The 25,824-nt window shown below is 34.9% G+C and overlaps 3 protein-coding genes across 3 annotated transcripts in view; 2 read left to right on the top strand and 1 right to left on the bottom strand.

Moving 5' to 3' along the window:
* The window catches only part of LOC128183936 (xylan 1,4-beta-xylosidase-like), a 31,050-nt gene extending 16,157 nt beyond the window's left edge, over positions 1-14,893 (top strand). Inside the window, exons 10-12 of the mRNA XM_052853171.1 lie at positions 12,439-12,639; positions 12,925-13,099; positions 13,580-14,893. Coding sequence (XP_052709131.1) covers positions 12,439-12,639; positions 12,925-13,099; positions 13,580-13,695 — 492 coding nt within the window. The 3' untranslated portion in view covers positions 13,696-14,893. The remainder of the gene's footprint in view (positions 1-12,438; positions 12,640-12,924; positions 13,100-13,579) is intronic.
* On the top strand, positions 1,600-2,945 carry LOC128183937 (uncharacterized). The gene has a single exon (XM_052853172.1). It carries the CDS (start codon positions 1,812-1,814, stop codon positions 2,913-2,915), a length of 1,104 nt encoding a protein of 367 aa, XP_052709132.1. The 5' UTR covers positions 1,600-1,811; the 3' UTR covers positions 2,916-2,945.
* Positions 14,894-15,722: 829 nt separating the features above from the next.
* On the bottom strand, positions 15,723-25,259 carry LOC128184647 (sodium/potassium-transporting ATPase subunit beta-like). The gene is made up of 5 exons (XM_052854210.1): positions 24,889-25,259; positions 20,584-20,691; positions 19,992-20,167; positions 19,473-19,577; positions 15,723-18,420 (listed from the first exon to the last, which is right to left on the bottom strand). Exons 1-5 carry the CDS (start codon positions 25,190-25,192, stop codon positions 18,115-18,117), a joined length of 999 nt encoding a protein of 332 aa, XP_052710170.1. The 5' UTR covers positions 25,193-25,259; the 3' UTR covers positions 15,723-18,114.
* Between the last annotated feature and the right edge of the window lie 565 nt (positions 25,260-25,824).

Below are 25,824 nucleotides of genomic sequence, written 5' to 3'. Positions count from 1 at the left end.
GTTTCTAAGAGTTGGAAATATTATTTAACATAAAATTCAGATTTATCGTGTATTGCGATTAAATGTAAAGCGATATAATTGACCTATAAGTAAATGTATGTTATACATGTTTGTGATGTCTATAATGTTTGTGTTGTTATAGTGGTGTGCTTATATGTTTTATGTATTGTTTTAGGGTGAAACGATTAATGCGACGTAACGCTCAGAATATATAATATAGAACCCTACAATCGTCTTGGTGTTTTGTTTTATTCGTCCAAGAACGGTTACAAAAATGGCGCCCAACGTGGTTTAGGATCAACGGCAATCTGGTGGACGTCCCCCGCACGCCCATTCCCGTGCAAGGACGGAATTCCAGACGAGAAAGTATAGGCCGACGAAGACCCGCCAAAACAATCCGTGGAGTTTCCCGCACTTTGGTGACGTCATCTACCGGAAGTGTTTATTCGAGGAGATCCACGTGTGTTACTATTCTCGTCCTCGTGTGTGTTGTGTCTTGTGTTTTGTGAAATCTTTGTAAATGTGTTGTGAAATGTATATGTTGTGTACATGTTCATAAGGAATTTAAATCATTAATTGGTAAGAAATTTCTATTGCGCACCACAAACTAGTTGTATGTTGAAACGTTGATATATATCACGTGATTGCGATCAGCTGTTGTCTACTTTAGTAGGTCAATTCCAAACTTGTGTATTTTTTTGTCATATTTTCTCAATTTCTTTGGCCACTATATATTTTTTTTTAGTCATTTAATATATAATCAATTGTAAACAAAGCAAGAAAGACGTACGAAAGAGCAAAAATTTATAAAAACTTTGCTTAAACTAAAATCCGGAAATATCCGAAATCTTAATTTTTACAAATATCATACTTTGACATTCGACCTTGACACTTTGTAATAACATCCGGTGAAAACAAAGTTGACAATTCTTGGTGCAAGTCTGGTGTTTATTTGATAATCAGTCATTGGTATTGAAGTTCTGGCTGGTCTGTTCGTCTTCTTCAGATAAGAATTAATCAGGTTGATTTGAATATATCACAATAAATAGTATATCTTGTTTTACAGCAGCTTAAACTTGGTATTACTCCCTATACCCTGTGTGAAAAGAGTGTTTACTAACATTGCACTTCATTTCAGCTCTCTCATTTATCATTGATTATTAGAGTATTATAGAGTAACGGTTTATTTCACATTATCAGTTCATTGAGTTTGTCTGTCTGACTTCATCGAAGGTAATTATGCCTATCATGGAGTAAGGAGTAAAGTATACATGCAATTGGTGTAAGATATTTACAAATCTATTGGGTATATTTTGTGTTTTGATATTCAGATTATTTGACTTCAATATTTAAGTAAACGCGTCGGTTTCTTTATATTAATCAACTCGTGTCGGTTTCTTCTATTTCGTGTCTATTTCATTCCGCTTTTGTTTTTTTACATATTAGGATTTATTATTGGGTAATTATTAGTAATCAGTACTTAGATAACTTAGTTATTTATTTAGAACTTAGTTATTTAGTTAAAACTTACTTAAATTTAGTTAAATTTTTTTCAGAACTTATTGATTGAATTTGACTTATTGCTCTTAACTTTAAATTAATTAGTATAGAATTATTAATTGGTCTAATTAAGTTATTTAGCAGTTAATTAGTTTATACATTTTTTTCTTTTTCAGAGTTTATTTTAGAAACTTAGTTTATTTATCCAATTAAGTTAATTTATCAGATTATTCAGGGTTATCGGCTTAGAATTTAATTAGAATAGAAACTTATTAAGTTGTTAGTTCAGTCATATAAGGTGTTTAATCATCATGTCAGAAGAGGACCTTACACAGGAGGAACTGCAAAAGTTAGCTAAATCTTTCAAGGAACTTGGAGTAAAACCAAAACTAAAATCTGGAGAAGAACTTAAATCCTGGTTGATTAGTTATGCTAATTGGGCGGCACCAAGGACATTGCAGATGGACATGCCTCAGGATAATGATGCATCAAGTAGTCCAAAAGAAACAACATCATATACCACTAACACTCCGAAACTGCCATTCTTTTCTGGAGATAAGAAAGGCGAAACATCATATGATTTGTGGCGTTATGAAGTTGAGTGTTTGATTAGAGATGGCGTTAAGACATCAGCAGTTCTGCAGAGCATCAGAAGATCACTTCGAGGAAATGCAGCAAGAGTCCTGATGCGACTCGGAACAGAAGCATCCATTGATGAAATTTTGCAGAGATTTGACAGCGTCTATGGAATTGTTGATGACAATGAGAATCTTTTGTCCCAGTTTTACAGTGCATCTCAAAAAGAAAATGAAGATGTTTCAGAATGGAGCTGTCGATTAGAGGATCTGTTAAATAAGGTGATACAAAATGGTGAAATTGTTCCAACAAATACAGATCAGATGTTACGAAACATGTTCTGGAATGGCCTTGCAGAAAGCCTAAAGGACATAACTGGCCATATATTTAAAGAGTGCATTGACTTTGATGAATTAAGAAAGGCGATTAGGAAGGTAGAACAAGATAAGATCAGACATAAAGATGCCAGTAAGAAAGCCACTATCCAACAGACTGTTACCAGTGATTCAAAGATGGATGAATTGAAAGCAATGATTCAAAAGATGGACACTAAAGTGAATCAGATGAAAGAAGATATTGATGTTGTACGTCAGAAATATCAAACTGAGAAACCACATAATTCAAGATTTCAAGGTCAAGGAGGATATTTTCAGGATCAACAATATCAAGGAAATTATAGAAACAGAGGAAAATATTACCCACAAGAGAGAAGAAATGAGGGAGAAGTTGTTTGTTATAGATGTGGACAAGTTGGACATATACAATATGGCTGTCGTGTTCGCTTGGACCACAAAAGAGATTTAAACTCACAGCAACCTGCTTCGAGACGCGGACGCTAGGTTGTACTGATAGACAGCGTCAAGTTCCAGGAATTATTGGAGATAACACAGAAGTAACGATAAGAATAAATGGAATACCTACAGCAGCATTGTTAGATACAGGATCAACAGTTTCCACTATTTGTGAATCTTTTTATGAACAAAATTTGCAAGATGTAGAAATTCAAGATATCAGAGATTTATTTGAGTTGAAATGTGCTGATGGCAGAAATTTACCTTATAAAGGTGCGATAGAGCTAGATGTCATATCAGAAGGATTAGGAGATGACAGACAGTATACATGTTTATTCCTGGTAGTTAATGATACAGATTATCACCAGAAGGTTCCAGTATTACTAGGGACAAACATTCTTAATTCCATAATGGGAGGAATAAAGGAATGTCATGGAGAAAGATTCTTACAGATATCAAGACTGCATGAGCCCTGGTATTGGACATTTCGATGCTTAGCATTAAGGGAAAGAGAGTTAGTGAAGAATAAATACAGATTGGCAGTAATCAAGTCTGCGGAAAGAAATCCCATTACTATCCAACCAAATTCTGAAGTGACAATAGAAGGATATGCAGACAAGATGTTTCCTTATAAACAGACCATGGCAATTATTCAGACAACAGAGAAATCAGCAATTCCTGCAGATTTAGACATCATCCCAAACTTAGTGGACTATAATCCCCAGAAGAGAGAGACAGTGTGGGTGACTGTAAGCAATGTGACAACAAGGACTGTCAGGGTACCACCTAGAGCGATTATTGCAGAAATTCAGCCAGTCACTGTGGAGGACATACCAGAATTTCCTGCAGGAGACAACACGTCCCAGGCAGTAGACTTTAATATTGCCCAAGACAACCTGACAAAGGAGGAATTTGCCATGGCCAAAGAGGTGATAGAGAGAAATAGGGACATTTTCTCCTGGGGTGAGACAGATATTGGCCACGTCACCACAGTCAAACACAGGATAGAGATGACGGATAATACACCTTTTAGACAGCGTCACAGGCGAATACCCCCATCCATGTTTAAGGAAGTCAGAGATCACATACAACAACTACTGACAGCAGGAATCATCCGGAAATCCAAGTCGCCATTTTCCAGCAACGTTGTCTTGGTGAGGAAGAAAAACGGAGATTTAAGGATGTGTGTGGATTACCGACAGTTGAACAACAAGACCAAGAAAGATGCCTATGCCCTTCCAAGAATTGAGGAGATCCTAGACAGTTTATCAGGCAATTCCTACTTCACAGTTCTAGATGCCAAATCTGGATACCATCAAATAGAAATTGAGGAGAGCCACAAAGAGCGCACAGCCTTTACTGTTGGCCCCTTAGGCTTCTTTGAGTATAATAGGATGCCCTTTGGCCTTTCGAACAGCCCGGCTACATACCAAAGACTTATGGAAGACTGTCTTGGAGAACTGAACCTTAACATCTGTTTTATTTTTCTTGATGACATTATCATCTTCTCAAGAACATATGAAGAACATCTAGATAGACTTCAACAGGTATTTGACAAGTTAAGGGCAGCAGGGTTGAAGCTTTCCCCAAAGAAATGTAATTTCTTTCAGGAAAGAGTCAGGTATGTAGGTCATATAGTTTCAAATCAAGGTATTGAGACAGACCCAGAGAAAACGAACAAAGTTCTTAACTGGCCCATACCTACAACTCCAGAAGAAGTTAGGAAATTTTTAGGTTTTGTCGGTTATTACCGCAAATTTATCAGAAACTTCAGCAAGATAGCAAGACCTTTATCAGAGTTGATGCCTATACCAACAGATAGTAAAAGATCAAGCAAGAAGAGAGGAAAAGTCTGGAAGTGGGGAAGTGAGGAACAGAATGCTTTTGACAGATTGAAGGAAGCATTAGCAACTCCACCTATACTCGGTTATGCTGATTACAGCCTGCCATTTGAACTGCACATAGATGCAAGTAAGATTGCTCTCGGCGCAGTTCTATATCAGAAACAAGGAGATGTGAAGAGAGTCATCAGCTATGCCAGTAGGAGCCTCACTAAACCAGAACAAAACTACCCCGCCCACAAACTTGAATTTTTAGGACTGAAGTGGGCAGTATGCGACAAATTTAAGGATTATTTACTAGGGAGTAAGACTAAAGTCTTGACAGATAATAACCCACTTACTTACGTATTGACCTCAGCCAAGTTAGACTCTGCAGGTCATCGATGGTTGGCTTCTTTAGCTAATTTTGATTTAGATATTCAATACAGACCTGGATTTAAGAACTCAGACGCAGACGGACTATCAAGACTAACTGAACAAACTAATGACATGTCTTCTATTTCAGATGAATGTATGAAAGCATTATGTCAATCTATTCAGTTAGAGATTCCTTTTGTAGAGAATTTATCTGTAGATTCAGAATTAGTTAATCAGTTAAATTCTGAAATTTCCCAATTTCAACAGGTTGACTGGAAAGAAGCTCAACACAAAGACCCAGTATTACAGAAGTGGATGCATTATGTCAAATCAGGTAAGAGACCCCGAATGAGTGATCTACCAACCTCTGCTCATTCTCTAGCACTTATTAGGAATTTTCATCTATTAATTATGGAAGAAGGAATCTTAAAGAGGAAAGTTACCATAGATGATACATGCATAAAACAGATAGTAGTTCCAAGGGATATGATTCCAGTGGTGTTGAAAAATCTACACAATGATTTTGGACATCAAGGACGTGACCGTGTAACATCTCTGGTCCGCGACAGATTCTACTGGAACGGTATGAATTGTGATATTGATAGATGGATCAAGAATTGCCATAGGTGTCTACGTAGAAAGGTTCCAACTAACCAGCGAGCCCCTCTCATGCCAATCCAGACATCATACCCCCTTGAATTGGTGTGCATGGATTTCCTGACACTTGAACCATCTAAAGGAGGCTTCCAGCATATACTGATCATTACAGATCATTTTTCCAGGTTTGCTGTGGCTGTGCCCACGAAGAACTTTACAGCTAAAACGACAGCAGAGGCTTTCTACAACAATTTCATTACCAATTATGGCATTCCAGTCAGAATACATAGTGATCAGGGTGCGAATTTTGATGGAAATATCATCAAGGAACTATGTCTGATTACAGGGATGAAGAAATCAAGGACCACTCCCTATCATCCCATGGGCAACGGGATGTGTGAGAGATTCAACAGGACGCTACTCAACATGCTTGGAACTCTCCATCCAGCCCAAAAGACCAACTGGAAGAAGTACCTTTCTCCCCTGGTGCAGGCATACAACAGTACCAGGCATGAGAGTACAGGACAATCACCGTACAGATTGATGTTTGGCCGTGAACCACTTTTGCCAGTTGATGTTGCTTTCGGAATCAACAACCAAGAGAAAAAATCACTTACCAAGTACATAGAAGACCTCAGAACAAGAATGAAGACAGCGTACCATCTGGCGAGGAAATCAGCTGATAGGTCAAGAGTGAAACAGGGTAAGTATTATGATTTAAAGGTAAGAGGTATAGATCTTCATGAAGGAGATAGAGTTCTTGTCAAGGTTGTTGCTTTCGATGGTAAGCACAAGATTGCTGATAAGTGGGAGGAGGAAGCATACATCGTATTGCGCCAGCCAAACAAAGAAGTACCAGTCTATGTAGTACAGAGAGAGGATGGAACCGGAAAGAAGCGAACTCTTCATCGGAACCTCCTATTGCCAATAGGATGCATAGACCCAGAGTTTCAGGAGAAACCAATTCCCAAACCCAGAGCCAATAAACAGAAGGACACAACACAGAATGAAGAAGAAACAGAGTTGAAGCAGCAAAATGATGTGGCAGATCTAGATATCAGTGATAGTGACTCAGAATATGAGATCCAAGTAGTAAAGGTACCTGTACAAAGAACTCCTATAGAGATTTCTAAGGAACCAGTTAGAGTTGTAGAAGAAGTGGTTACACAGCCAGAAAGGGAAGCCGCGGAAGACCCTGCACCCCAAGATGAGGAGGGTGATGGCTCTGAACCTGGTGATGAGATAGGGTTAAGGAGATCTGCAAGAACTAGACGACCGCCAAAGAGATTTGCCGATTATCAGCTGTATCAGATTTGCGACAGGCGAAGAGAAGAGTTGAGTATTTTGAAGCAACTTTTAGAAAACACAAATCGGTCAGAGGAAAGAAATATTTTATTAGGTTGCATTTCAGACATTATTAGCAAATTGTAGATATATTGTTTTATGATCATAGCTATTTCAGTTCTCAGTTTGAAATGACGAGGACGTCATTTCACAACTGGGGGGAGTTTGTGATAGTTTGACTTAGTTTTATTTTTAGCATTATTTAGTTATTCATTCATTCACTTTTTCCATCTTTCACTCTTTGCGCTGCACTAATACTAACAAGTGTGTAAACTTAAACACCCCTATTATAAATAATGGTATAGCCTGTTTAGGTTATTTATTTCAGTGGTTTGGATTATTCCATTTGAAGATAGGTATTTTTATATTTACGGTTTGTGATTGGTCAGTATTGGTCACTACTGATAGAGTTTGGCGGGAGATATTCTTTTGTATTCTGGTTCTGTAATTCTTTAATTGCAACCAAGACTTCTAGCCAGACAGGTGTGTTTCAGACTGAGACAAAGCATACAGACTCAGACCTGTAAGTTATTCTTTTAAAACATAATTCTTTAAATAAATACAATTCTAAACTAGATTAAAATAAATAAGTAAAGTTAATATATAAGTATGATTGTGTAGAGTGAACGTTTTGAATACAGTACAATGTAAATATCGGTGAGCAGTATATGTCTTATATATTTAATTGTATAGTAGACAAGATCTTATATATATTGTATAAATTATAAATAGGTCAAGTCATATAATGAGCCTGATCCGCTGATTGATACTACGTATATATGCAGTGTCGTGCGGCTAGTTCCATAAATTGGTAACTATCTGTTGAAATTCATTATTGTAAATAGTTTTCATATAATCTATATATTAGAGTGATGTTTCTAAGAGTTGGAAATATTATTTAACATAAAATTCAGATTTATCGTGTATTGCGATTAAATGTAAAGCGATATAATTGACCTATAAGTAAATGTATGTTATACATGTTTGTGATGTCTATAATGTTTGTGTTGTTATAGTGGTGTGCTTATATGTTTTATGTATTGTTTTAGGGTGAAACGATTAATGCGACGTAACGCTCAGAATATATAATATAGAACCCTACAATCGTCTTGGTGTTTTGTTTTATTCGTCCAAGAACGGTTACATAACCATTAAAATTAGTACATTTAGCATACTTGTTGTAGAGCAATACTCTCTCAAAAATTCTTTGACGTTCGTTGATACCTAAATAAAACTATAAGTTGACAATGATGCAAGGTACAGTATGTGTAATTCTTGCTGCGCTCGCCAGAACGGTAGCACCGTAAAACATATTATGTAACATAATAAATAATAAAATATACGCGATATTTTCCTTACGATTCAATAAAATATACGCTATATTTTCTTTACAATCCAAAATCAAAAGAATGTCTTTTTTCCATATCCATGTTTCATTATATAAACTAATCCGAAATCGCTCGTGTATGAAACGAGGAAACTATTGTTGCATACTAAAAACAGAAAACGAAACCGTGTAGAAAGTAATATTACGGAAGACTGTGATATAACGAATATTGCAAATCCCGGTATTATGAATGTGTGCAGTTTGGTTTTAAAGTGAAAAAGTGAAATTAAGAATAGAGATTTAAGACTGACATCAAAAGATTGGACACCGTATATCATAATTCAAATCAACCGGCAATAAGGTGAAGCTGAAATCAGTGCATTCAGTACTATGAACAATAAACAATAGTTACCGGTATGTAATGATCTAATCATAAATTATTTAAAAATTGCTCTTGTAATTATAGTTGGAGCAGATAGTAATATCTATTTTATATACCGGTAATAGAAATTCTTGATATCAAATAGTTAAGAAGACAGGTACATATAAATGTTTAATTGTACATGTTTATGATTTACCGTAGTCTTAAAACGTTTTTTTTCTCCAGCTATTGGTATTAAACAATGAACAAAATGAAAGTCCAATTAAATCATCGTTTATAAAACAAACAATCAATCAAATACAATTTTACATGTTTTTGTTTTAACCAATCAGCAAGGGGGATAAAAAAAACAAAGGAATCAATCATTACATCTCCGGTGTTTTGACAGTGGGGACAGTGGAGGAAATTTCAATCCGCAGAATCGTTTAAAAAGGGGGGCACACTGCCATCGGGGTATCACAGTCACCATGCCCCCAGTACAGTCAAGAAGATCTTACACCGCTGGATTCAAGCTGCAAGTTATAGAGTATGCAGAAGAAAACGGAGGGAACCTGGAAAATTTGGCGTTCACGAGAAGAACATCCGATCCTGGAGGAAACAGAAAGATGCCCTACGACAGACAAAGAAGTCCCAGAAAGCCTTCCGCAGACACGCACCACACTGGCCAGATCTAGAAGACTAGCTTGAAACGTTCGTCATGGAGCAGAGAGCAGCCTGCCGTGCCCTGAACACCGTTCAACTACGACTGAAAGCGGTAGCGATGGCAGAAGAGATGAACATTACAAATTTCCAAGGCACAGTCTCCTGGTGTTTCCGGTTTATGAAGAAAAAGAATCTCGCCATCAGACAACGCACCACCCTGTCCCAGGCCCTTCCAGAGGATCACAAAGAAAAGATTGCCGCATTTCAAGCCTTTGTCGCAGAGCAGACTAAGAAGTTCAACTTAGGCAGCGACCACATCATCAACATGGACGAAGTTCCTTTAACATTTGACATCCCCATGAACAGAACAATCAACGCCCAAGGAGCCAGCAGCGTCACCATTCGTACAACTGGTCATGAGAAAGCCAGCTTTACCGTTGTACTGGGTTGCACAGCCAGCGGTAAAAAACTACCCCCCATGGTCATCTTCAAGCGGAAGATGGCGATAAAAGAGAAGTTCCCACCTGGCATAGTTGTCCACCAGAACGAGAAAGGCTGGATGGACAATGACGTGATGGACTTGTGGCTGGCCAGATGTTTCGTGAAGCGTCCTGGTGGATTCTTCCGGCAGTCGAAGAGCCTCCTGGTGCTAGACTCGATGAGGGCGCACATCAGTGACGTCACAAAACATCGCATCCGTGCTACTGGCAGTGTCCCGGCAGTTATCCCTGGCGGTCTTACCAAGTTACTACAGCCCCTTGATATATCTGTCAACCGATGCTTCAAGGCGGAACTGCGAGTTATCTGGGGAAACTGGATGATGACGGGGGAGAAAAGCTTTGCTGCAACAGGGCGGATGAGACGGGCATCTTACAGCACTGTCTGCCAGTGGGTACTACAAGCTTGGAACGCCGTCCCCGACATAGCCATCATCAACGGCTTCATCAAAGCTAATATCGTCAACGCCCCACTACCTGACAAGCTTCCACCGCCAGCCCCTGCCAAGTCAGCTGATGACCTCCCCCTGGCGCTCGCAGCCCTCTTCCACAGCGACAGCGAAGAATCCGACTTCGAGGGATATTCAGCCGATGAGGATTGAAGAACGTGTAAAGTGACTGTGAATTATGTGAACTAGTGCTGTACAAGCAATTAGAACGTTGTGCTGTTGAACTTTTTTTTATAAAATGTTATGATGTGAACATGTAGTGCTTTTAGAATGTTTTAATGCTCGTTGATTCATGGTAATAAATTGCATCATCTTGATTTTTGTGATTCTTTCATGGCAGCGTTTGTAGGAATCAGTGGTCTTAATTAATTACAATTAATCTCCTGTTAGTTGAAATAACGGTATTCTGGTGTTGTGTGTATACAAAGGTGTGAAACCCGTGTCTTAGACACAGCCTGCGGGCACAATAAATGATAGCGTAGTGTATACCTCAGACCAACCGTTACACTTTGTTGCATTAACTGTGTTTGTTAGGAATACAACTTTCTTGTAAAACGACAAGTCACTTCTTAAGTAATTTAAAGAAAAAAACATAGTTTAAATATTTTTCAGGGTATTTCCATTTCTCATTATTAATGATTACGGGAGATAACTCTATTTGAAAATGAAACCACGTGTTTGAGATAATGGACGCCATACCCAGTATTTTACGTATAGCTTTCAAAGTATAACTTGATCAAATAAAAATTAAATGTAGCTGTTATCAATGAAATACAAAATGTTTAGAAACATAGTATACATAGTATATTAAACAAGTTCATGGGGGTAGGTGTTGCAATAAAATTATATTATGTGAACTATACCGACAATAACGGAAGAGATCAATCATCCACAAAACACAGACGTGAATGAGCCAGATTGTTCTATTTTTTAAAATTGCTAAAAATATATATGTTTAAGCTAATTAAATAATTATAATTACTCTTTTAACTTTCTATATTGATATTACTGAGAGTGTTTATACCGGCAATGGCTTTCTTAATCAGCGGTCATACTTTCACTAAAGTAATCTTCGATTGAAATTCGGCCAATCCCCCAAATCGGCCAGTCTAAGGATTTTTTTCTGAATTTTGTCTAAAAATGAGCAATTCGGCTTATGCCCCACATCGGCGTATGCCCCGAAAAATACGGTACTTATATTCTGTAAAATAAAAAAAAATATATGAATTACAATAAATTACAAAAAAAATTTTTTTTATTAGATATCAGTTTTTTTATTCTTTTTTTTTTCTTTTTTAATAGATGTTTTGGTGTTGTTGTTGTTTTTGGTTGCTATGTTTATATTGAAGGAAACTTTAGAATAGTACCTGAAAATGTTCCTTCTGTAAGCCCTGATTAAATTCAATAAATGGATGAGAGCAGGATATCATAATTAATCCCCTGAGATTAATTATCTTGCCTGTTCCAGAAAATCTAAGGTCTGTCTTTATCTGTTATATGTATTACCGTACACATGTGTCTGCAAGTGATGTTTGTTTGAAGTTGAAGCAAAGCCTAGGTATCATTGCATTGGTATCAATTCTTTGTTTTTTTAACGAAATTTATTTCATCCCATGTTAACCCCCTTTATCACGTGGATATGACTCATTGGATATTTTTTTGATATCCCACAGTTGTGACTTTACAATGGGATTTGTGTAGGCATAATGAAGTAAAATAATGTGGAGTTTTATAAACAGTGTAAACATTGATTGTGGTGTATAAAACATGGGATAAATAGAATCTCATATGATTTGTAGTATAATATGATTTTTATCCAACTTGTGTGTTTTATCCCCTCACTAAGGCTAAATAAAAAAACACTTTAATTGTTGGATGAAAATCATATCCAACTACAAATCACGAGATCCTATATATTCCAGTTCTTTACATCTTCTGCCGGGCATTTATTATTCATTATTGTTAATATAAAGAGGATGGAATTCAAAGTTTTTTTCACTTTTCTATATTAATTGTCATAGCGGGGCCCTTCCTGACTGGTCAGTTTTCTAGGAAACTTTATATTGTGCATTTATATATGGTTGATTAGACATGTGTAAGATAATTCAATTATACCGTGATTCATTTGTCAACAGATTCCAGAGATGACTGACTACTCAATGGCCAAGAAGACTTACCGCTACTTCACCGGGGTCCCCCTGTACCCGTTTGGCTATGGTCTCTCCTACTCCACGTTCGTCTTCAGTAAGCTGTACTTCCTCCCCAAGGTCAACGCCGGGGACCCCAATGTCGTACAGGTCCGAGTCTTCAACGAGGGGCCCTTTGATGGAGACGAGGTGATAATCTGATGGATGATCTTGTAATGAAAATCTGGATCACATCTAGTATTTACATACAATCATGTGGTTATGTGTTTTTGTGAACAAAAAAAAGGGAAATTTTTTAATCAGAAGACTGCTTTTTACAAAAAGGAAACAAGATTTTAATGAAGGCTTATTAATTTATTCAAGTTGTGAGTCTCGTGAAAAGTTTTCAAACATTCTTGAAATGCATGCACCGATATAAATAAAAAAGTTGTTCATTTCATTAGATGAGCTTCTTATATGTATTCAATTTTGTAGGTACTGCAAGTCTACATAAAATGGATGTCAACCAAAGAGAGGATGCCACGAGTCCAGCTTGTGGCGTTCGAGCGAGTCTTCATAAAGAGTCAGCAGTATGTGGATATCAGCACCGCGATCACACCGCAGAGTATGGCGATATGGAAGGACGGCATTGGATTTGTCATCGAACCAGGTACGTCATAAATGTGGCAGAATTGAGTTCATTTCAAACAATTTCCATAACAGTCTTGTTATTAAATAAGAGGTACAATGAATGTTAGAGGGTGTTTAGATACTATTCTATAAAATTTATATGAAGTATAATGTCAGATTTTTTTATGTCAAAATTGATTTAGAATTCACAGTAGTTTTGAATTTAGTAGGGAAAAGTATTACGGTAGATTCCTAATTATACGCTAGGAATTAATTTCTGCGTAAAATCGAGAGAGGCAACCCTCGCGGATTTTAGAATCTCACTTTTATTTTTCAGAAAATAAGGAATCTACTGTAAATCAAACTGTGAATGTAGTGAAAATGAAATCTTTAATGCTTTGATATATTTACTATAATATATAAAATAACAAAAACGTAGGTAATAATGTATGAATTATCACTTGAATTGATAATTTACATGTACTGGTACAAGTTGTAATGCTGCTTTTGAAACTTGTAGGCTTTATCCAATTCTACGCAGGAGGTCAACAGCCAGACCAAAAGGTCACCGTTCCGTCCAATATCTTACAAGGGCAGTTTGAAATAGTCGGCAAGCAAGTTCTGTCTCCACACTGAATTGATCTACTAAATTAATGATGCATTTACCTGTGCCTAAGCAAGAGCTGTGCAAAAATTTTGCAATTTGATTCTTTTTATTTCAATCTATGCAAGGCATCGGATGAGTTGTGTACCTTTATATGAATGTAACGGTAACTGTTAAATCTGGTAAATTGAGATGTCAATCATCCTATTGTTAGACGTGATATAAATATGACATGAAATACATGAAAATGAATGCCCAGCGAAATATCCGATTTTTCATAATGTACATGTAGTACTACTTGTATATACTTTTGTATTGCTTGTGGGATCTAACTGTGATATGCTTGTAAATTAACATTCCAAACAAAGTTTTTTGAATGTGCCATATTATGACATTATGTGCAATATTTTTTTTAGATTTTAACAATGCTACCTTGGGCATTCTTAGCCAATTAAAGCCTATGAATTTACAATTTAGAAGTTTTCCATCAACCCATTGATCAATTCTGGCACAAAAATGACTAGTTGACATCATTTAAGAAATAAACAACAGTTTAAAAAGTTCACTGGGATATGACCTTGGTTGGTCACAAGATCAAATCCTGTGAAGACCGAAGGGTTTCTCAGAAGATTTGATCACATACCAACCAAGCTCATTGTTAAACATGTATATAGACTTATATATGAAATTTAATTAATGGAGATTAATTTAATTGAAGGGATTTTAATTGAACATGTTTATATATTATTTTCATGCAAGTTGTTTGTTATTTAATATCCTACATCAATGATACTGTACATGTGACATATGTACTTGATTATATTAAATTATCATGTATATTTTTTTTTTTTTTTTGACCTAGCTAATTAGTCTGATTCTTGTAAAAATTGATTGATTTTTTTTTTGCTGTGTATGTTTCACTTTTCAATCAACATTTATAAATAATGTATTTTTATATGTGATGAATGAAATCCATGTTAAAATGTATAATTATCTATTTTGAAGTTGTACTAATAAATTTTAAAAATCAATAAAAAAAGAAGTTTTTCTTGGATAAATTCATCCCCAATTAACATGTTCTTATGTTGACCAAGAGCTATGTTTGAAATGGGAATTTTATTTTGGCTTTGTATCCTCTTCAGTCTTGGATTCACAGACTGGCATCTCTTCAGTTGAAATTTATTTTTATCGATATACAAACTAATCAAAGTTGCAATGGCTTAAACTGTAAATGTAATGCCTTTGGCCGTGTATTCTTTTTCACCTTCTTGGCGGAAAGCAGCTTCGGATAAATCAAGTACATTGTACATTGCAAATGCTATTATAATGTACGTATAAATAAATCAATACAGAAATGCGCTAAAATCAATGCTAACTTATTAAAAATCCAAATTCCGCTAAATACTGTACACGCTAAATATAATATGTTTACAGTAACCTGTGCCAATTGAATGCAGGCAATTGCTTGAATTAAGCTTTTTTTTTGCTGTATTAAACAAGTGAGTATAATTTCCACAGAAAAATTTTACATGTATTTACTATAAGCGTTAATTTAATTTATTTCATTTGATGCAAGTAGGATTATATGTGAAAGAGGGAAAATATTCCATTCCTCTTGATGAAACATATATTGTAGCTATGCATTGCTGGTTACATACATGTAGTGGGATTATATGATACATGTAGTGGGATTAGGATACATGTAGTGGGATTAGGATACATGTAGTGGGATTAGGATACATGAAGCTGGTTGATCATAGTTTTTAGAAGTATTTAAGAGCCCCACTCTGCAGGGGCCCTATAGTGGTCACTTAGTCCATCTGTTCATCCAACATCACTTGTTCACAGCATATTCTCTCTCCAATTAGCCCAGACTAGCTGATACTATGAGGAAAGGGTGTGCATTGAACAACTTTCATGGAGGTTAGGGTAAGGTCAAATTGGAACTACTTTTGGCAGAATCCTTAGAGACAGTCACCATCTCAATTACGTCAGGTTGAAAAGAGCTAGTGTTTATATTGAAGTGGGGTTTATGAGGTACATATTCAATTAAAAAATATTAATTTTAATAACTTTATTGACAATAAATGTGAATAACAAATAAAAAGGAAAAAAATCACATTATTTAATAACAGATCATTGCCGCAAAGAATAGAGTAAACCAACTTTTATTTGAATGCCCGAAATTTTCGAGAGGTTCGAGAGTGCCTTGTTGCTATAAATATATCTAGCCGCGAACACGTTTTTGTCATAAGGCTGTGAATAAGGCCTGTTGTCAACTAATTTATCCCTGTAAATTGCGAAATATAGTCGCAGCAAATAAAAGTTCGTTTACAATAGCATTGTAAAAAATAAAACAAAATACATGTACCGGTTATCTAGCTTGAATTTCAAATTGAACCCCCCCTCCAATCCCCCGAAAAATACATGAACTATAAGTACCGGTAGATGAAATAGCAAAAAAAATATTAAGTTTGTTGATTAAAACAGTTACTTTTCAATAATAAGCAGAATGTAAACTTCGAACCAAATATTTACTGAAAAATTAGATACCCCACATTGAACAAGTACAAATTCTTTACAAGTAACAAACTATTGTAAAAGCTATTTATAACAACCTTTAAAAATGCTTGAAGTTCTGGAATGCACATAAAAAACTTAAAATGCAAATGATTCAAATGAAAGATACAAATATATGATATAATGAAAACAAAATGCCAATTAGGATAATAACCAGTATCTAAGGTAAAGAAAACAGTTTTTTTTTTACAACCAAAACAATGTAAAACATGTATGTTTTCACGCAATAGAACAATGAATAGAAAAACAGCTAAAATCAGACCATGTGGTTTTAAATCGGTGTGATATTTTCAAAAACTTAGAGAAAGAGAAAGATTTTTTTTTCTTTTGCAGCAAAAAATGTTCTTCTGCTTGGAAAAATACTGAAATGGGATATTAAAAGGCACCTGTGTTTATTACAAGAAATTTATAATTATTTATCTCAGACAAAATAGAATATGGTGATGAAAAAATGTACGTATGTATTGCTCTAAATATACATCTTTTTTTATATGCTTAATATCTTATAATTATGACAACAAATAATATAAAAATACATAGAATTCTTCAAAAATAGTTTCCATAGAATATATATATAAAGATAAATTGGAATGATATGAGTGGAAAAAGAAATTAATAAAGATATCAATGAAAAAAAAACCCCCACATATGAATGATCATGTATAATGTTAAGCTCATCTGTTTTGACACTGATTAAAAGTCAGAGTAATTGAAAAATTTGTAGGAATGCTGAAATATACATGTTATTTAGAAAAAGTACATTTACTTGAAAAATTAAGCAATATACATGATTTAACTCTGCTTAAAAAAACCATTACTGTGTGAAATATATGCACATGTACTTCTGGAAGAGTATGAATTGGCCATTTTGAGATAATCAAAGTATCGGTATGTCACAAATTAAGATATTCCATATCTTCTTAAATTTTGTAATTCTATCTCATCATTTTTCTTTGATATTGGCGTGACGATAAATTAAGATTTGAGAAGTTCATACTCTCATTGAAATAGTGTTCAGAAATTTCTTTTAACAATAAATCCTGTCCCCATGAACAAGATGATCTTTCTAAGACCTTTTTTTTCTAAAAAGTTGAATCACTTTCCATTTAGAGCCAAACATTCCGCTTTAATTAACTGATTGAAACAATTCAACTTTCAGCTAGTGACTAAAACACAAAAAGTCTATACATAGATAGTGAACACGTTCATATACATGTATGTGTATTAAATACAAAAATATCACTCCTGCACAAGTATTTTGGATTTGCATTGATAAACATTCAAACATGTGTTCCAATAAAACATTTAAAAATGACATTTGTATTATACATGTGTACAATGCTAATTTCTTCATCAAATGTATGCAAATGTGGAAATTAAAATAAATACACTACATATACATAAAATCAAGGTGTCATTCATTGTTTACATTTTAAATACCGTAATTAAAATTTCAAATATAGTTTCAGATAAAAGGTGGGAATGGGTTGCTGGCTAGGCATCAAACAGATTTTGTTTCTTTATTTGAAGAGGTAATCAATGATAATCTACAGTATTTTCAATCACTTAACTTTGCTTGGATTTCACGTGACTTTTTTGTAAACAGTTCTTAAACTTAATTACCCTCTTAAATAAAAATAAATTAATTTCATTGAAAATAAAGGGACTCTTATAAAATCTTTAATGAACATTGTCTTGGAAGAAACATCCATATAAGCATTTAACGTCTCTAAAATATCTAAATACTAGGCTAATAACCTTTAAAATTGTGACAAATCTTAGATTTTAACATCCACAGAAATTAAATATCCTCACTTTTCCGTCGAAGAAAACAAAACAAAACACCTTTGTAACATTTCATTAGTCCTTATCTACTTTGTTATTAAGAACCGGAACCTGGCGGTATAAATATCCGACTCCTCCGGATTCTCTCCGAACTCCGGATTGGCCACCCAGGCCACACACTTGATACTGATGGGGTGATTGGTCATTAGCGTGTTGAACTGGACCATGACGGATGGGGGGATGTATTTGTCCGGGTTTCTCTGAGGGAAGAAGGGCAGATTGAAGCCCTTCCCAGGGAAGTTCTGTATGGGTTTCTCCTTCATCACCGTGTGGTCAGTCAACACGGGGGTGTACCACTGGTCCGAGCCGATGTACTTCCTGTCATCCTCCGTCTGAAAAAAAAAAGAGAGACAATTTTTTAATAAATGAACCAATTTTGTGCATTCCTCATACTGTGGAATCATTTAAATTTGTGGGGGCCAATTTTCGGGGATTGTTGGTTGTTTGCTTATTCGTGGGGGCCAATTTTCGTGGATTGTTGGTTTTTTGCTTATTCGTGGGGATGTAATTTCGTGGATGTGTTAGTTTTCAGTTTTAATAACTCTCACAAAACTTGTTTTCGTGGAGGACGTAAATTCGTGGGGGAGGGCAACCCACGAAAAATTGGCCACCATGAATTCTAATGTGGCTGTTTTTAGACTACAGTAAAACTCGATTATAGCAAAGTCCTAGGGACCAATGGAATTTCTTCATTATATCCGTAATTTGTTATATCTGTATAACGAATTCGTAATAATATCTATGGCAAATTCATTATATACATGTTTTCCTTAACCGACTATAATTTTTGATAATTGAGGCTTAAAATAAAAATCAGTACTTTGATACATTTAATAATCGGATTGTGAATTGAAAAAAATTATATGAAAATAAATTCATTCAGACTATTTTGTTAAATGGTAGTACAAACTTTTTTAAACTGTAAAAAAAATTCGTTATAAAGGTGCTTAATTTCATTATTATTCACCTATACGGGACTCAAAATCAGTTCCCTATATCCATAAAATCATTAATATATTCGAATTCATTATAACCATAAAATTGTGCAAAGATTTGTTAAGAATTTTACTGGGACTCAAATAACCTTTGCTTCATCCAAAAAATCGCTATATCCATATTCGTACTAAACGAGTTTTACTGTACGGGTATATGAACATTTTGTTAACTAAATTATAGCTGAAAATCATTCAAAATTACTTTTTCTTCTCTCCTTTCTAATATGTACCATAAAAACTGCAATAACAGTAAATAATAAAATATCTGCATACTGCCTTTAACGGTACACTAAATAAAATTTGGCAAGAGTAACTAAAGATTTTTTTTGGGGGGGTGGGGGTGGGGGGGGGGAGGAGGGGGGCTGAACTGTATTTGTTGCAATCCTTACCTCTCCATCACAGGTCAGCCCAATATGGTATGGTGACCATGTATCGTTTAACATTTTCCCAACTTTTGAATTGTTGGGAAAGTTTTCTGGTACATCATCTGGTCTCTGGAAGAAAAAAAAAGAGTTTTTTAAAAGCTTAGATCCGATAAGATTCAAGACTCACTGACTCCTTTGTGTGATATGGCAAATATGAACTACAGTGAAGAATATTAATACATGTAATGCGAAACAGAAAAAATTACTGTGTACACGCAATTTTTGGGGGGAAAATTGCTTTTTTAAATCTGTAATTTTCTTATCATGATAATGGAGGGGGTAACGTTACAAATGCATTTTGGAATCTTCATGATTATAGCAGTTGACTTACTTGTTATATTACTGAAGTAAGAATATTTTTCATACAATGAAAAATCAAAGCCCTACTTAATAGGCCATAATGATGTTTTACTGTAGATAATATACCCAATCTGAAAAACTTTCTACGGAAGAACATGAAGAAGAGTGGGGTCAAATTTGTACCAGTTTCAATGTGAGCAGCACACAGGGCCTGCCCTGTAGGTATCCGTAGTGGTTGAGGTGTGTGCACTCCTCCCCGAACGTGGCCATCTTCTGAACGCACACCTTGCCGTCTGGGACTTCCTCTCCGTTTTTACACACCATGTAAGGGTCCTTGTCGTAGGAGTAAGTATTGTACACTGTAAGCAAAGGCAGACATGCTGAATAGATGAGATGGTTTTATGAAAGAGGATTTTGAAATTTAAATGCACCGGTAATGCAGGTGTACAGGGGACTTGTTTACTGTAGAATTATGCAAAAGCCCAAGAATAATTAATCAATCATATAAAGTGTTTTTTTAACAATCTTGAGAGTGAATTTTGAAGTTTGATGGATTAGTTGCAAGATTGGTCCATGCAATAGCCATGTATTTTATGTTTGCTAGGGATATGAATATGTAAAAAAAATATTCATGGATTTACAATAGCTTGAATTAAATGAACAAAATTAGTGGAGAAACTGCAGCCACATGAAGATGCTCAAATTTGACCACAAATGTGGACTCTCAGCACTTGACAGGTGTAATTAGTCCATGCAATAATTAATTAATTAATACCATGCATGTGGAAGTCCAAGTTATTCAAGTAGGGGTTCATGGAGGCCTGGTTTTGTGGACTGAAGGAGAGCAGTGGACTGTTGTCAACTTCTGGTTGAAAGAAAAGGCCTGGTAACAGAGAAACAAGAACAAAACATTAATTACGGTACAAATTAAAACACTTCATATATGGTAGTACATTCCATATACCAAAAAAAAAAGAGATTCTAAATTGATTCCATGTGATGATAACTGGAAATTAAGGGGTTTTCAACACCTTGAAAATATTACTTCTTATGACTGTACGACACATTAAAATGCCAATTTTAACCAATTGTCAAACTGTTTATATCACAAAAATTCACCTTAAATAATTCGGAAATTTTTAAGACGTACTTAAACACATTCAAAATTTTGTTGTTAAGTTGTTCTCTTAATCGTATAAATTAGTCTATTTCTGATGAGTAGTCAGTACAGCTCCAGTCTACTGACCCACAAGTTCTGAGTTCTAATACAGCAGTGATTTCTTTTTTGGTTCATAGCGATAAATTTCTCAAAAGAAGTTGATCCCCCCCTCCCCCCCCCCCCCCCCTCCACAATGAAACTTTTTTTTGTCATTTTTAAGTCAAACTCATGTTTAGATACATTAACATGTATCCACATGAAATAAATTTTTCATGATTGTTAAATTGATAAACATAAACAGTACAGTACAAAATCATCAATCAACAATGAAAAGTTCAGACATGAAAATTGTACAGAAGCTCATATCGCTTTAAACTAAAGGCTTTGGTATTCAAGCAAGCCCTGTGTGAGTCTTGTGAGAGAGACTGCATAAGGGCAACACTTGCTGGATAAGTTAAACAACCAATGACATATCAGTGCTAAAGTGGATCTAGTGCCCTCTCAATACACACTCTGTTTTTCCTGAAGTGGCACTCCTAATGACTTAACAGCTTCTATTCAGAATCATTTATCTGCTTAAAACATCTGATAAAACGAATGAATGGATCTCAATGATGCCTGTTCAAACGGAACAAAGGAAAACAATTGGATTATTGATCTTTTCCACTCACTTCCTCTTGCAATGGTTAGAAATATTACTTGACACTTTAAAAGTTTCACCATCTGATTGAATAATGAAATTGCCGCAAAGCAATCAAAACTGTTCACTTGGGAAAAAAAATAATTAGATTGAAGATAACACTGCTGAAAAAATATGTTTTGAAAAATGAAACTTTGCTAGACTGTACCTACATGGGCAATTTAAATTGCTACTTCAACTTGACAATAATATCAATCAAATGACAAGATTTGGTGACCTCTGAAATCGCATGTCTAGGAGTCAGAACAGAATACTGTAAACGTATTATATTTAGCGTGTACGATATTTGGCGGAATGATTTTTGAACAAGTTAGCGTAGATTTGATTTAGCGCATTTCTAAATGTAACTATTTATCTACTTACATATTTTACATTTGGCGATGTACTTGATTTAGCGGACGCTTTTTCCGCCAAAAAACGCTAAATAGAATACACAGCCAAATGTAATACGTTTACAGTAGTTTCAGAGTACTGTAAAAGTGGTAATTTACGCTTGGGAAAATTTGCACTAATTATGCGATAAGCTTAAAACTCTCTTTAAATACTATGGTACCATATATTAAAACAATCAAAACTTTCGTGTGGTAAATCACACATCCGCGTATTTAATACCCACACGCAGTTTGACACCAGCAAATGCGTACTTACCATCAGCGTAAATAACCACTTTTATACATTATATTTTTGAGAGTTATCAGATTTGTGGGTTACAGCTGTTGTCAGGAATTAATCCATGAAAACTTTTTTTTATAAAAGTTTAACTCTCTTACTTGTAGCAAAAATGGGAAATAAGACACAAACTTCTCTGAGCTGTCCTGGATGTTGGACTATTTTAAAACACACATTTTTAAAAGACATGCTGAATATGTGTGGTTTTCATTGAATTTTCTATGTTCAAAATCCAGGTGATGGTTTCATCTAATATGTTTAGATTATAAACATGATATTTTAAACCTTAATTTAATGTAAACTACACATATTGATATTTTTGTACAGACTAGACGTCCTAGACAACATGCATATGTGTATACAAACTATACATATACATAGTATATATTATCCTATAAGAAGGCTCAGTGATGCAAATCTGTTAAATATAGAGTAGGACAAAATAAACAGAGCAAATTAAGTTACAAGCCAGTTCTGGAGTATCCAATAATCAATACACTGAAATCTGTACCATCACAGCCTCAAAACCTGGGAAACCTAGCTGTTAATAGCTAGTGTAAATCCAGGATTTGAAAAAGGGCTCACAAATTATTTGTTGTTGAAACGGGGGCAATTTTCTTTGCAACACCAAATATTACAAAACATCAAAAGGGGACATTTTTTTTAGTTCAAATTTTTGAAGGATAATTTTGTATTGTATCCATACAGGCTTGACGTGTTGAAGCACACAATTCCTTAAACTTTAATAATTCTTATCAAAACATTTAGATTTTAGATTTTACAGAGTATTAATCAAGTAACTTGAATACAGGGATAATGTTGCAACGATTCAAAATAATTAAGTAAAGGGCTTCAATACTTGGGCTAAGTAAATACCCACAAAATCATAATTTTAGGATCAAGTTTGTGAGAGAGAGAGAGAGAGAGAGAGAGAGAGAGAGAGAGAGAGAGAGAGAGAGAGAGAGAGAGAGAGAGAGAGAGAGAGAGAGAGAAAGAGAGAGAGAGAGAGAGAGAGAGAGAGAGAGAGAGAAAGAGAGAGAGATCTTGGTTTCTTTCCACACATAAAATGTCATTATATATATTTACATTTTCCAGTGTCTTCGCCTGTGATAACACTAAGTATCAATTTTCAAGACAAATAATAATTTCTATGGTGGAAGTCTTTCCTTATCTTATTACATAATAATTCAACCCCCTTAATTTTTTTTATTTTTTTTTGTATTTCGATAGTATGACTGTATCTGATCATTTGACAATTGTATATCATATGGTTTACCTCTATCACCTTGTTACAATCTTTTTGATGCTATAATCATCAACTCTTTAGATTTAAGTTAGTGCAATCTATGCATCTCCCCTCCTATAGTCTTTCAACTCCCCGAAAGAGAGAAACGTCAAACAAAACCAACACACGTAACTAAACTATGATCATGCAATTTAATGAGGAAAAAATCTCCATTTACTTTGATTTGTATTTTTCGATTCAAATAATGTTTGTCTAGTCTTATCAATAGTTCCTTACATAACTGATCCTTACAACCTGCTCATTAATAGTCGGGGAAGCCCCCTTTCTTCACACATTTCATGAGGACATGAGAATATTTGCAATTTGTCAACCAATGCAGATAATTTTCTCCCGGGAAACAGGTTATATAAGGAAAATCAATTCCTTAGGGGGCATAATCTGAATGTCATCTGCATCTAAGATTAGAAATGATGTATACAATATACGACATGATCAATAAATAGCTTAATCTCACTTTCGAAATGAATTCATACTCATGAGTCAGACTCCATTAATTAGACCTGCTTTGACTACCATTATCCCCCTCTCCATCATGCAGCACGACACATCCAGAAATCAGCACTAATGGTGTGATTCTTGCATAATTAAATTCCGTTAAGCATACAGGCTATGTATATGATAAAAAAAAAAATGAAAACTAAGAGTATATTTGGGCATGTTATCATATCTGAAGTGCAAGTATATAGATTTATCAAATATTACAAAATTACCATTGATATCTGGCAAAAAAGCGACATACCATTGTTAAAGTCATGCCTGGGTATACATTTTAAATAATAATCAAAATTGTTTCCCTTAGCGTTCATGACCATCAATATCTCACAAAAGTGTTATATCAGTGACAAACACATCATTCATGATTGACAACATCTTTCGTTAGCCTTACAAGTTAACACTTAACTCAGTTAAGTTAACTGATGGTTATTTTGATTACTTAATTTTAGTTCAAACATGGGATTGACACTAAAAGTGAGCTCATCTAAGTTTAAAGGCCAGGATAAAGTTTTTCATGGTGACATTGCGACACAAAAGAAGGACACTTTGTAAAAACTAATTTTTAATCAGTGATCAGGTGATTGAAACAGTAATATCATAATCCACTTAATGACAGAAAAGGGACAGCAACTTGGGATTATATCACATCTATAGAATTAAGATTTATCTAATATTAAAAATATAAATGATTTAACAACGTGAGTTGTTAAAAAGATCAGAAAATAATCTATGATAACGTCAAGCATCTTACCATAAGGCTTTTTGTTTGAACTGTAGAGATCTTTTTCTTTCTCCGCTTCATTTCTCCCCGATGTACTGATGATGATGATAGCGATAATTAAAAGAAGAATAGCTAGACATCCTCCAATTAAAGCAACCCTGCTGAACTTTCGTTTCACTTTGAAACAAGCGATTTTAATGGTATCTTCGTGTTTGTATCTCCTGGATATTATGGAGACTCCTGGATAAACACCGGTGCCAAAGTCCTCCTGTTCATTGTCAGAATGTAGAAACGCATTTTCAGGATAAGCAACTTTGTCATACTTCGATTCCATTGTTCAAAATTTGTTCGCAAATTATCGTATCATCGATTTTCCAAGATGCGTCACCGGAAGTTGTTAACTTTCGTTCTCTTATATTAACTCGTTCAATAGATTAGTCGTGTTGGGTTTTTGTCATGGTAGAAAATAATAATGTACTTATATCGCCTACACGATGAAGCTTTTAGATTTATCAAAGTTTTATTGGTATGGAAATCATCAGGGGGGGGGGGGGGGGGTCACCAACTACTTTACATACCATTTAATTGGTCGACCCCCCCCCCCCAAAAAAAAATATATCGACATTTTAACAGTTTTAATAAAGATGTGTTATTAAAAAGTGCAAATGTAGTGCGAGACAACAATCTGAAATATCTGTTTTGTAAAGTTTTCTTCAAATGATTGATAAAATTGGTTTAGGAAGCCTAAAAATTGAATGTCTTATATTCTTTCATAATTCAACTGGTGTTGGACTCCAAAAGCTACTGGTTACCATTAGACTAAATGCATTGTTGCAAGCCACAGGTTTTGTGTCCATTTAATATCCTCAAACATTTGTGGAAATAGAATGGACAAAAAACATGTGGCTTGCGACAATGATCTAAACAGTGATATTTCATAAAATTTTAATAAACAAAATTAAATCC

The sequence above is a fragment of the Crassostrea angulata genome, chromosome 5, assembly GCF_025612915.1.
Source record: "Crassostrea angulata isolate pt1a10 chromosome 5, ASM2561291v2, whole genome shotgun sequence".
Classification (NCBI taxonomy): domain Eukaryota; kingdom Metazoa; phylum Mollusca; class Bivalvia; order Ostreida; family Ostreidae; genus Magallana; species Magallana angulata.
This window is presented reverse-complemented; position numbering and strand designations above follow the sequence as displayed.

Excerpts from the sequence above, each read along its gene's own strand:
- LOC128183937 (XM_052853172.1), top strand. The coding sequence starts at position 1,812 with ATGTCAGAAGAGGACCTTACACAGGAGGAACTGCAAAAGTTAGCTAAA.
- LOC128184647 (XM_052854210.1), bottom strand. The coding sequence starts at position 25,192 with ATGGAATCGAAGTATGACAAAGTTGCTTATCCTGAAAATGCGTTTCTA. Across the intron at positions 20,168-20,583 it reads CTTGGACTTCCACATGCATG|TGTACAATACTTACTCCTAC; the intron begins GTATTAATTAAT and ends CTTTGCTTACAG. Across the intron at positions 19,578-19,991 it reads TGCTGCTCACATTGAAACTG|AGACCAGATGATGTACCAGA; the intron begins GTACAAATTTGA and ends TTTTTCTTCCAG.